Source organism: Mizuhopecten yessoensis, unplaced genomic scaffold (assembly GCF_002113885.1).
Source record: "Mizuhopecten yessoensis strain PY_sf001 unplaced genomic scaffold, ASM211388v2 scaffold2741, whole genome shotgun sequence".
Lineage (NCBI taxonomy): Eukaryota > Metazoa > Mollusca > Bivalvia > Pectinida > Pectinidae > Mizuhopecten > Mizuhopecten yessoensis.
The window spans coordinates 715,710-729,128 of NW_018404696.1; the positions used below are offsets into that span (position 1 = coordinate 715,710).

The 13,419-nt window shown below is 38.1% G+C and overlaps 1 protein-coding gene across 8 annotated transcripts in view; it reads left to right on the forward strand.

Moving 5' to 3' along the window:
- LOC110446508 (ral GTPase-activating protein subunit beta-like) overlaps nucleotides 1-10,641 on the forward strand; it is a 46,644-nt gene extending 36,003 nt beyond the window's left edge. For 6 of the 8 annotated variants that reach the window (XM_021491683.1, XM_021491687.1, XM_021491685.1 and 3 more), the window contains 8 exons: nucleotides 165-237; nucleotides 1,121-1,294; nucleotides 1,549-1,687; nucleotides 1,808-1,957; nucleotides 2,684-2,950; nucleotides 4,800-4,965; nucleotides 5,403-5,519; nucleotides 7,911-10,641. In XM_021491683.1, the coding sequence (XP_021347358.1) occupies nucleotides 165-237; nucleotides 1,121-1,294; nucleotides 1,549-1,687; nucleotides 1,808-1,957; nucleotides 2,684-2,950; nucleotides 4,800-4,965; nucleotides 5,403-5,519; nucleotides 7,911-8,028 (1,204 nt within the window). In that variant the 3' untranslated portion in view covers nucleotides 8,029-10,641. The remainder of the gene's footprint in view (nucleotides 1-164; nucleotides 238-1,120; nucleotides 1,295-1,548; nucleotides 1,688-1,807; nucleotides 1,958-2,683; nucleotides 2,951-4,799; nucleotides 4,966-5,402; nucleotides 5,520-7,910) is intronic. The other 2 variants (XR_002462476.1, XR_002462477.1) reach the window with 2 other exon arrangements.
- The last annotated feature ends 2,778 nt before the right edge of the window (nucleotides 10,642-13,419 follow it).

The following is a 13,419-nucleotide window of genomic DNA, read 5'->3' on the forward strand; positions in this document are numbered from 1 at the left end:
TTTGACCTGTATATTATATTATGTGACCCTGTGAAGATATATGTGATGACCTTTGACCAGTATGTTATATCATGTGATCCTGTAAAGCAATGACCTTTAACTTGTATAAGAGGAAGATAAGAGATAAACCTTTTATATGTGATGACCTTTGAACTGTGTTACAGAGTGACCCAGGAGTTTCAGACAGCGAGACTGTTCCTATCTCACTATGGGTTCCTGTCTTTGGAGTCCCTCAAGGTAACAGTCCATCGATCTACTTATTACACCCCTGCAAGAAAAGGGGGGGGGGGGGAAACTTGAATCGCCCTCCATCTGCCTGTCTATGGAAACAGTCTATTGGTCCTACTGGCAAGTTGGGTAGCTTTTCACTTTCTCTTTGAGCAATATCACCCATGCTAGGACCTTCTGTGCTTGTCCAGCCTAGCTACCAGCTGTTTGAACCGGCGATGTTTTCAGTCATACAAAACAAACAATGTATACAGTATATATTTGATTATTGTGTTGGCTGTCCTTTATTTTATTTTTTTAAAGAAAGTGATTAATAGAAAAGTAAAGAATATTTATTGATTGATACTGTGATGATGGTCTGTACTTTCCCCTATTGAAAATAAAATAATTGAAGAAAGTGAAAAGGTATGTTGACTGACTTTGGTTTGTCCCATCCCTGGTGGGCACAAAAAGCTAGAAGTGAACTTCATATATACCATACCTGCCTGTACCATCACACACCGACATGACAAATAATCACAACAACAAAAATAATATATTGGTTGATACTTGGGCTTTTGTCTGTTCTCTCTATTTAAAAACTGAAAATTAATGAAAAATTCAAATATATACATGTATTGATTGATACATTGATTATGGTCAACCTTCCCCCATTTGAATGAAAAATATAGCAAAGATGTTGAGTTAAAATGAAAACAAAATTAAACCTGTGTATTGATAAATTGTGATTAATAACTTTATGTTTCACTGAGCCTTGATTTATTGAGGCCCTGGCAAACAAGAAACACCCTGAAAGGAAGTGTAAGTTCTGAACATAACCCTGCTGTGGTAATGTTATATTATAGGGGTAGCCATCCTGTATATTATGGAATAGAATTGGTGTATGTTTTAGGAACCTAAGAACAGCAGTATTCCTCCCGCCCTTGTGATGCTAGATACAACCAACTCCGCGCTGTTCACTGACCTTGAAAGTCTCGACACGGTGACTGCTCGAGACAACGACACTGTTCATGTGTTCTACGTCAAGTCTGGACAGAAACTGCCACAAGAAATTCTGGGTAATGTGGTAAGTACAAAAACACTGAGCAAGTACAGAAAAGACAGGTTACTGAAATTGGTGGAGGCTTTTTCTGTAAACATTAAACACAAGACTATTATGAGTACCTGCTGCAGACGTCCTGTACACATATGAAATAGTATATTTATGACCCATGTTTTGCAGACGTCCTGTACACATATGAAAAAGTATATTTATGACCCATGTTTTGCAGACGTCCTGTGCACATATGAAATAGTATATTTATGACCCATGTTTTGCAGACATCCCGTAACAATGTCCAGCCTCAGTTCCTGGAATTCCTACACTCACTCGGCTGGCCGGTTGACATCAGGAAACATGCTGGCTGGACAGGACACATCAGCACCAGCTGGAAAATCACAGAACCAGACGACTTGGATGGTGAGAACACTTATACCATTAATAGTTAACCTGGTCAGTCTTGGTACCAGATACTTCATACAAAACTACCTGTCATTAAGTCAGTAGCAGTGATGTGATGCTCCGTGGTTTCTGTTACAGAGGACGAGTTCCAGCTGGGGACGGGCGGCTCTATTTACGACGGGAGACAGCAGGTTCTGTACTGGGCCGATGTGTCCTCCGAGGTGGCCTTTGTTGTACCGTCCCTAGAGACTTACAATACAAAGATGTTGTCCGTCGACTCCAGTGGAGGTCAGCACAGATACATACAACACGAAATGCGTTCAATAGAACTTACACTATTTTTCAATGAATACCAACTGATAAGATGCAGTATAGCTTTGATAAGGCACGGTAGTCTAGTGGTAGGACGCTGGACTCGTGACCAAAGGGTTGTGGGTTCCAGTCATGGCAGGGCACTTTGCTGTATCTTTGAGCAAGATATTTTACTCCGCTTGTTCGTGTCAACTCAGCTGTAAATGAGTACGTGGTTGGGCAGTGCTAGAATTGTAGAAAGCTTGCTGTAAGCGCCGAAATTGCAGCACCGGCTGTATGTTCCCAAGGGAGTTGAGAAAGATATTGGCTGGTTGCAAAGGCCCTATAACCACTGATAATAATTGTGAACCGCTTTGAAACGACCTACAAACTAGGTTGTGATAAAGCGATATATAAGAACCTCAAATAATTATTATTATGGAAAGAAAAAGGTAAAGTTTTATTGACAAATTGATCAAAGAGGAGGTAAGAAATCAGAAGCCATTTTTCATGACATCATCTTTATCAGGTCAAAGCAACACTTAAAAAGGCAGGCTGCTAACACACAAAAAAGTCACATTTATGTGTGATGCCTTATTAAAAAGATATATATTATATAGTCCGTGTTATTATCCATTACTGTAAGAAACAGAGGTGTTCTAACTGTGGTTTTGTACTTGTAATAAACAGAGGGATTCTAACTGCTTTTGTACTTGTTTACAGAGCGATCCCCACTGTTTCCACACCACGTAGAGAAGCAGGGATCAGAGCCAACACACAAGCCCAAGTCACTGTCCCTAGAACGCACCATCACCTCCGAGGTTGGGGACAGAATCCGGGCCGACAGAGAAAGTCCCAGCTCTCCACAGGAACCCCCAACGGTCCGCTTCCGTAACCAACGCAGACAACCAGCACATATGATTGGACCTGACACAAAAATGTTTGTCGTGTGGTTAGAAAATTTTGAGGACCATGACAATTTTCCTTCAGGTGTGTTGGACAAATTTAGCATTTTATTACTGACAGTTTGCCTGATGGTAAGTGTTATTTATTGTGTAATTGTGATAGGTTTTATCTCTATGGTTTGTATTTTTTGTGTAAATGTGATAGGTTTTATCTCTGTGGTTTGTATTTCTTGTGTAATTGTGATAGGATTTATCTCTATGGTTTGTATTACATATATATGATTATCCGAAATACAAACCATAGGTTTTATCTCTATGGTTTGTATTTCTTGTGTAATTGTGATAGGTTTTATCTCTATGGTTTGTATTTCGGATAATCATATATATGTAATAGGACGAGAAATAGTGATAAAGTTAGTGCCGTCGCTGGGGCTTGAACCCGCGACCCTTGGCTGTCCAGCCCGATGCTCTACCGCTAAGCTAAAGGGAAATTCCCTACAGCTGACGCTTGTAAGACAACCTAATCAATGCACTTCCTTTACATATACGATCTCGGTATTCAAGACCATTCACACTGTGGGACATTACATATTTAATATTATATTTGAAGTTTTAGAAGAAAGAACAGCGTACAGATTATATCTGGATATTAGCTGACGGGAATAGATATAGTTATTAGTCTTCTCTTCTCGGTTATCCTTCGTATGATGCAATCAAAGCTGACATCAAAAACACCATTTTGTGCGAACTGTTCAGTAATAAGAAGTGTATTTATCATTATAGCATGAGAATTGGCTGTGTTCTAACCATTCACAGTTTTCATGGTCAAACGTAAGCTTCAGATATTTTAAAACTTTTACGTTTTACTCTAGTCTATTCTCTTAGTTTGTCTATTCTCTTAGTTGAAAATAGTTACCAGCCAAATTAGTATAAAGAGTTTTCATTCTTAACGGGACAGTTTTCCTGAACAGGAGAATTACTTGGGGCTACAAGCTAGTAAAGGCATGGAGGACTGTATAACATCCTCCATACATTTACTGACTTTTTATTTTTTTGTTGACAGGAGAGTAACTTGGGTTGACAAATACCGGTGTTGAGCACTTTGTGACAATCCCCATACATTTGCTGGTCTGTTTGTTTTTCATTGACAGGAGAGTTACTTGGGTGATCAGTACCCGTGTCGAGCACTTTGTGACGTTCCCCATACATTTACTGATTTGTTTGTTTTTCATTGACAGGAGAGGTACTTGGGTGACCAGTACCCGTGCCGAGCACTTTGTGACGTTCCCCATTCATTTACTGATATGTTTGTTTTTCATTGGCAGGAGAGTTACTTGGGTGACCAATACCCGTGTCGAGCACTTTGTGACGTTCCCCATACATTTACTGATAGGTTTGTTTTTCATTGACAGGAGAGATACTTGGGTGACCAGTACCCGTGTGGATCACTTTGTGACGTTCCCCATACATTTACAGATATGTTTGTTTTTCATTGACAGGAGAGTTACTTGGGTGACCAGTACCTGTGTCGAGCACTTTATGACGTTCCCCATACATTTACTGATATGTTTGTTTTTCATTGACAGGAGAGTTACTAGGGTGACCAGTACCCATGTCAAGCACTTTGTGACGTTCCCCATACATTTACTGATAGGTTTGTTTTTCATTGACAGGAGAGTTACTTGGGTGACCAGTACCTGTGTCGAGCACTTTATGACGTTCCCCATACATTTACTGATTTGTTTGTTTTTCATTGACAGGAGAGTTACTTGGGTGACCAGTTCCCGTGTGGATCACTTTGTGACGTTCCCCATACATTTACTGATTTGTTTGTTTTTCATTGACAGGAGAGTTACTTGGGTGACCAGTACCCGTGTCGAGCACTTTGTGACGTTCCCCATACATTTACTGATATGTTTGTTTTTCATTGACAGGAGAGTTACTTGGGGTGACCAGTACAGGCGTGGATCACTTTGTTACCACGAGCACCAGTAGCACAAGCTCTACACACAAACTTCAGGAGAAGGACACCTTTATTATATTCATACACGCTCTAAAGAATGGACTGTTCCGTATACACATGCAAGGCCAAACTAACAGGTAAACAGAGAAGTAATACATCTGTATACACAGGCAGGGCCAGACTTACAGGTAAACAGAGAAGTAATACATCTGTAAACAGAGTCAGGGCCAGATTTACAGGTAAACAGAGAAGTAATACATCTGTATACAGAGGCAGGGCCAGACTTACAGGTAAACAGAGAAATAGTACAACTGTATACAAAGGCAGGGCCAGACTTACAGGTAAACACAGAAGTAATACATCTGTATACAGAGGCAGGGCCAGACTTACAGGTAAACAGAGAAATAATACACATCTCAATCAATCAGCATTAAAGATGTACTGTACATAATTATGTATATTAAGTTACCAAGAGGTGTTTGTTAGGACTGTGGGATGTGATTTCTCCTTTAATTATGTCCTTGTTTTGTTTATGTTATGGTAACAATTGACCTTGAAATTAACCTTGTTACAGAGTGTCCATGGCGATACCTCTGGTGGATGGGATGGTGGTCAGTAGGAGAGTGCTCGGGACAATGGTCAGACAAACGTGCATTAACATATGTCGCAGGAAACGGCTCGAGAGTGAACTGTAAGTATTGAGAGGAAATTGTATATTATTATCTGTGGAGGTGATAGTTTTACTATCATCCTATAATATGATACGTACAACATTTATCAACATTTTTTTGTACATATTACTCTCAGTCGAGGTGGACCTAGTTACTCTCAGTCGAGATGGACCTAGTTACTCTCAGTCAAGTTGTACTTAGTTCTAGTACATCAATCAGTAGATATCGTTTTCAGTATGTGCTTACTATCTGAGTGTGCAGCATTATGTCTCACAATCCAAACAATACATAAAGAGAATGTAAAATTCTGGCTAGAAGGAAAGCCAAGTGAGTTTAACTGTGATTAGTGTAGATCACTGAAATCAAGCTGTCACAAGTGTTGGTGACTAAAGTTATGCAAGTTCAACTGCAATTAATGTTAAGTTACTGAAATTAGCTTTTAGAGCAGGTTTCAGAAGTTATAAGATTTTCACTGTGGTAAGTGTAGGTCTCAGAAGGTATGCATTAAGCTTTGAGTAGTGTTTCTCACTGAAGTTGTTCAAATGTAATTACTGTAGGCCCTCGAATTAACGAGAGATTAACGAAGATAAACGCAGGTTACTTCAGTTTTGTGGCTGTTCATCTGTGACTAGTGTAGGTCACTAAAAGGAGAAAATTAACTACATTATTGGTTAGATATTTCACAGAGAGTGTAAATACAGATCTGGCCGTATGTTCACTCTTTTGTACCTACATTAACACATAAGCATCCTAAATGGGAGGTCATGAAACTTCACACATATTGACAAACATCACCTCTTCTACGAGTTCGTGTATCAACCTTCTGCAGTCAAAAGTTAGGTTACTGTTACTATATATAGAATTTGATACTTTCTTTCCTCACCGCTCTACAGGCGCCATATCTTTTCCAGATGCTACGAAACTTTTCACAGGTGTTCAGAACTTGACCTCTTGTACGACTTATGTTTTGACCTGCTGCAGTCAAAAACTAGGTCACTGTTTCTTGTTTCTATAAACAGGGTTTAATACAAATTGCTTTACAAATTGCATTTCTTTTCCAATTGTCATGAAACTACAGACACATTTTCAAAAACATTTGCTGTTAAAAACTTTGCATTTTATGACTTTGAATGCGGGAGTATTTGTATTGTATGCCTTGTTTTAGTGGAATTATATTTACTTCAATGACAGCAAAACAATAGGCTTCACTGTAACTTAATTGCTCTAACTTTCTAGTAACTGATGAGCTGTAATTCTAGAATCTATTTGTTTTTTGGCTAGTTCTGCTTTATCCCACATTGTAGTAATAGCATTGCTAACCAGGGTTATAGCATAGCTTACCAAAGTTATTGCATTGTTTACCAGGGTTATAGCATTGTTTACCAGTGATATATCAATGTTTACCAAAGTTATAGCATTGTTTACCAGGGTTATATCATTGTTTACCAGGGTTATGGCATTGTTTACCAGGGTTATATCATTGTTTACCAGGGTTATGGCATTGTTTACCAGGGTTATATCATTGTTTACCAGGGTTATGGCATTGTTTACCAGGGTTATATCATTGTTTACCAGGGTTATAGCATTGTTTACCAGGGTTATATCATTGTTTACCAGGGTTATAGCATTGCTTACCAGGGTTATAGCATTGTTTACCAGGGTTTTATCATTGCTTACCAGGGTTATAGCATTGCTTACCAAGGTTTTATCATTGCTTACCAGGGTTATAGCTTTGTTTACCAGGGTTATATCATTGCTTACCAGGGTTATAGCATTGTTTACCAGGGTTTTATCTTTGCTTACCAAGGTTTTATCATTGCTTACCAGGGTTATATCATTGTTTACCAGGGTTATAGCATTGTTTACCAGGGATATATCAATGTTTACCAAAGTTATAGCATTGTTTACCAGGGTTATATCATTGTTTACCAGGGTTATAGCATTGTTTACCAGGGTTATATCATTGTTTACCAGGGTTATAGCATTGCTTACCAGGGTTATATCATTGCTTACCAGGGTTATAGCATTGCTTACCAGGGTTATAGCATTGCTTACCAGGGTTATAGGATTGCTTACCAGGGTTATAGCATTGCTTACCAGGGTTATAGCATTGCTTACCAAAGTTATAGCATTGCTTACCAGGGTTATAGCATTGCTTACCAGGGTTATAGCATTGTTTACCAGGGTTTTATCTTTGCTTACCAGGGTTATATCATTGCTTACCAGGGTTATATCACTGTTTATCAGGGTTATAGCATTGCTTACCAGGGTTATAGCATTGCTTACCAGGGTTATATCATTGCTTACCAGGGTTATAGCATTGTTAACCAGGGTTATATCATTGCTTACCAGGGTTATATCATTGCTTACCAAAGTTATAGCATTGTTTACCAGAGTTCCTATTGTTGTAGGTACCAGCCTCCCCATGTGAGAAGAAAACACAGAATTCAGGAAATTGTGAAAAACTACCATCTCAAAATGTCTGAACCTGAATTTTACACTGCATTATTTCAAGACGTACCGAAGTGAAGTTTGAGCCACATCATGTTGTAGACTTTTAGTTCAATTTGTGGAAGTGAATTAATTGCAGTGATGAAGGATTTTATAATCACTTGACCAGCTATGAAAGTTTACTATGATAAACCCAGTGTGCCAAATTATAGGACAAGCTTCCAAATCAGGCTTGATTTGATGAGAAAAATGATTGAGATTTATTTATGTGTTCTTTCAAGGTTATTTTTGCTACAGTTGTTTTTAATTCTGTCAAAATTTAGATACAAAACTATACAAAGATTTGTATCGTAATCTTGCCAGTCTTTAAAAATAATGGAATTTTCTATTTTAACATCAGGATAATGAAGACTTAAAATTACAGATCAGAAAAGGATAAAATCAGAGTGAGAATATATTGACTCGCCTCACAGTGAAGGTGCCATCAATACACTTCTTTTTAAATAATATCCTTAACAGTGGCGCAAAGTTAGCCATTCTATTTTTTTGTCTAAGAAACATTGTTAAAAGTCTGTGAAACAATGTTTCCATGGAAACATGTAAACTAGGATACAGTTTGAGTTGTGAAAATTTCTGTCGTTTTCTATTTCCCATACACACACACATACACACACCCATACACACACACATACACACACCCATACACACACACATACACACACCCATACACACACACATACACACGCCTATAGGTCCATGTATACTTAGTAGTGAAGTCATATTTATTTATCATTTATCGTTTAAAGACTACTTAACTATGTTATTGTGAGCGATCACCTGTTGTAAATGTATTTATTATTGATGTTATCATTGTTATTGAGATTCTAGTCAAACCTTGATGTACAACACTAACTGCACAAGCTGTAGGGGTGTACATACTTTGTGTGACTGTCCGTGTTAACTGGTGATGCTAAAAACCAAAGGATACAATTTTCACACTACAGAGCGAAGTAGAGTGTCGTACAAACTTATGTACTCAGCTGTTTATGTGATCACGCTCTTCTCTGTGTGTACAAATCAAAAAGTCGCTGGTGTTGTTCGGAGCATGTTGCTCTATACCGTTATGTGTTTAAAGGGAGATGCATCAAAGTCTGCTATTATGAAATTTCTGTTGATGTCTTCCTTAAACTCCCAAAGGAAATATATTGATACTTTTTCTTCCGGATGCATTATTATTACTCTCCAAGAAGCACTGGATACCTACATTTGAGAGGATAACTGGTCGCCTAATGTAAATTGGCAGTAAGCTGGTGTGTGTCTCCCTAGACCCAGCTCTGATGTGTCTTACCATTCTGTTCCCACATAAATATATGATACAATATACCAGAACATAAACATTTTACTGATAAATTCTAAATAATTTGTGATGAAATTTGATAAGATTTGTCTTTCTTTAGGTTGTCATTCATTTCAGATTCTGTTAGAAAGTTTCAAAATCTAATATTTTAAAAAAAGATAAAAAAAAAAAAGATAAAAAAATTTTCATGTCTCCAAGGTTTCCATGTGGGGAAAATTTGAGGAAAATGGTTAAAATACATGATTTTGAAAGTAAATTTTAAGGGTGAGGGGGTTTCTTGAGGCCCAAAAAAACCCTCTGGATCTGCCACTGCTTGTATGTATCACTTTCAGAGTATTTATAACAAAGTCATGATCAGGGTTAATATTTTGTTCTTTGTGGTTCTGTGAGACAAGGTAAGGAATGGAGATATGTACTGTTTGTTCTTTGTGGTTCTGTGAGACAAGGTAAGGAATGGAGACATGTACTGTTTGTTCTTTGTTGCGAGACAAGGTAAGGAATGGAGACATGTACTGTTTGTTCTTTGTGGTTCTGTGAGACAAGGTAAGGAATGGAGACATGTACTGTTTGGTCTTGTTTATAACCATCTAAAAGACCACGGTTCTCATCAGGATAAATACTTACTCATTATAATTCTGATCTGTATTACATGTATCTCCCTTAAGGATATACGCTTCATTACACTTTAAAGGCCAGTTTTGTGTTGGAGTTATCTCCCTTATAACATAATCAACTTTCAATTTATTTACCAAATTAAATATTTCTAAGCTAAAAAAGAGTTTTGCCCATTTTTTTCAACATGAAACTCTAATGAAGATACATATCACATTAAGGTGGCGTATATCCTTAAAGAATGCAGTAGACCCTTCAGGCCTTTTGTGCATAACATAATGTCTACAGAACCTCTGATAACTTGTTTGAATTATTACTGCTTTATCCATGTAAAATCGATAGCATTGCATAAGTGTCAGAGTGAAAGCTAGTATAAACTTATTGATCAAAATCCTGTGATTTCCTGGGAGCCATTATGTTATAGGTTATCTGATACCGTATGTAGTAACCCAGCATATATCTCTACGTCTCTCGGCAACGTGTGTAAGGGGTTAGTCAGACTACAATTACAATGAAAGGTGTTTCTGATCAACCATAGCAGGAACCAGGAAGGATGTTCGGACAGCACCTATGTCTGCTGTCAACACTCAAGTGCTGTACCTGTTGGTGGTGTCTTCCATCAAGACAAGAGAGGATTCGAAAAGGAAACATTTTATTTCAGAAGAGAGAATAACTGATGTGAAATACATGCATGTAAATCAAATATATCTATCAAACCTTCAGCTGTTGTTGGGTTTCTCTGGAAAGAAAGAAAGAGTTGCTTCCCTTGGACAACAATGTCTGCAAAAATTCTTAAGTTCAAGTTCAAGTTCTTTATTACTTTATTACTTCTGCAAAAATTCTCAGATACACGTCTGGACTTAGTTCTTAAGTTTCAAATCAGAATCGTTGATATTTTAAGAAAAGAAAATAGTCGATTAAATTGGTCGGTGAGATGCGACCTTTATTTATTGATCTTTAGCTGTACCTTACTCAAATTTTAAATGAACTTGCAAAATACAAGCATGACACTATATAGCTAGGACAGGGTGAGATAAGGAAAAGTGAACAGGCATCACGTGGCACAATGTTCTAAAAAAGGACTTATGGTTCGTGTCCAAAAACTAGTTCGTAACAGTCTTTAGGTGCACATGCACCACATATATACCAAATGCCCATATACATATTCTCAGGATTATCATATTCAGCTTGATACATGCTTAGTGTGCAAGATAAAATGGGCACTATATAGAAACCAATGCATTTCGACATACATTTGTAAATATAGCTAACATTCAAATAATCGAACTCGATTAAAAAATGATGACTTGTTCTTGGCATCTAGTAAGTATTTGTTTCAATGTGGTATTATCTGGTAAAGAAGCACCATCTGGCTAGGAAGATCTCGAATAGATTTTGAAATAACTACTTATTAGCTCTGAATATAATACCCACCCTGATATCAAGGTCATGATAGATATAGTCTTTTTGGCAACTTTACAACTCTTGAGCGTACATATCTATACTATGCACATGTACATAGCACCTTTCGTGTCTCGACGTCTAGTGTAATTGATACAGTTAAATGCATTGTATGACACGTTCCTGTGACGTTCCCGGTTCTCTTGGAATGCACTGTAATCACGTAAAGGCCTGTCTATTGTAATGTATGAAGTATCGTCGACTTCCGGGTATATGATTTTGTAACATGCAATGTTCTACTGGGGCTTTGTTGCCTAATGTAACCAGACCCCAGTCTGTGCTAGACATGGGTCGGGTGCATAATAACCGTGTCGGTTAATAGACACGGTACAAATAAGTATTACTTCACCCAGCGCACTGCTCATTATACCCCTTTGTTAGGGTAAATAAATTCACGCTGACTGTCCTATGTCACCTTGAAGAGTAGCGACATAATCTACAAAATAAATCCGATGACGTAAAGTAATTTAACCTGATCCTAAACGAAGAACCCGCCAACACCTTCCTGTCTTTGATTCCAAAGACACCATATGACCATGATAGGAGAAAACTAGCCTTGCATTAAAATGATCTAACACTGTATGCCAACGTTACGACAGAGCCGGACATCCAGAACGATGATTATTAGTTCTGCTAAACGGCCCATCAACACAGGATAGGTCATTAGGGCCAACAAATAGTCGACAAAAACAAATGCAAAATAAAAACAAAAAACAAACTTAAAGGTCGGACATCCAGGAGATACGGCCTGAGCGGAGCAGCCCGGTAGTTATGATCCCATAAAAGATGTATCCGAAACCAATACACACATGGGTGTAACGTCCGACCTTAACCTGGGCGGGCAGTCACAGAACAAATCCGTCAATGGTCGACAGTGCGCAAAGGGACAAAGTTTTAGTGAAGAAGTTCAAAGGAGAGCAACAAAATCACTGCCGAGAGCCGGAAACATCAGAAAAATAGTACAATGAAAAGCTTTGGAAACAAGGACTACCTCGCTCGAGTTTAACCGGAGGGAACGTGCTGATAAGCTAGAGGACATTTTTAAAATCATAAAAAGAAAGAAAGAAAACAAGTTTACAACACAGCTTCGTTTCAATGGGGAAACTCGTCATGTCGGAGGATAATTAACAACACAGCCTTACATTATATTACTTTTGATGTGCGTCCGAGTAATAATACCCCATTAAATTGTTTGATCGCCGCTATATGATAATCTAGTTGTATAACTTAGAAAACTTGTCAGTGGATGCAATGACGTGTACCTTGTGTAGGTGTTTTTAGTATGAAATTCTTTTGGATTGCAGATGCACAGAAATGTAGTATTCATACTAACGTTACAGTTAAAGGGTGAACTAGTTCCCCGTGTCATAGTACCAATTTCAATGACAACGAACTAAAAGTAAATCAGATGAAAAGACACTCGAAATAACTGGTTTCAGATTGATTCCTGATGTAAAGGTCTTTATTACACTCAGCCCTACTCGGCTTACAGGACGCTATTAAAATGACGTACATTAATGTATCACATGTTTCGTGTCCTGTAAATGTTATACAAGTGGTTTGCAAATGAAATAACTTAGAATATGCACATGTTCAATCTAATAATAATAATAATAATTCGAGGTTCTTATAGGTCGTCTCAAAGCGGTTCGCAAATTATTATTCGTGGTTATAGGGTCTTTGCAACCAGCCAATACCTTTCTCAACTCCCTGGGGAGCATACAGCCGGTGCTGCCATTTCGGCGCTCACAGCTAGCATTCTACAATTATAGCACTGCCCAACCACGTACTCATTTACAGCTGAGTAGACTGGAACAAGCGGAGTAAAGTATCTTGCTCAAAGATACAACACAGAGCCGTGCCGTGACTCGAACCCGCAACCCTTCGGTCACGAGCCCGGCGCCCTACCACTAGACTACCGTGTCTCCATCATACCTGTTAATCACAGAAACAAGCCATCATATTTGTTGTTTTACTCGGTGTTCTTCATCGTTATTCTTAGAATGCTGATTAGATCATAATTTATAAAATTACAAACC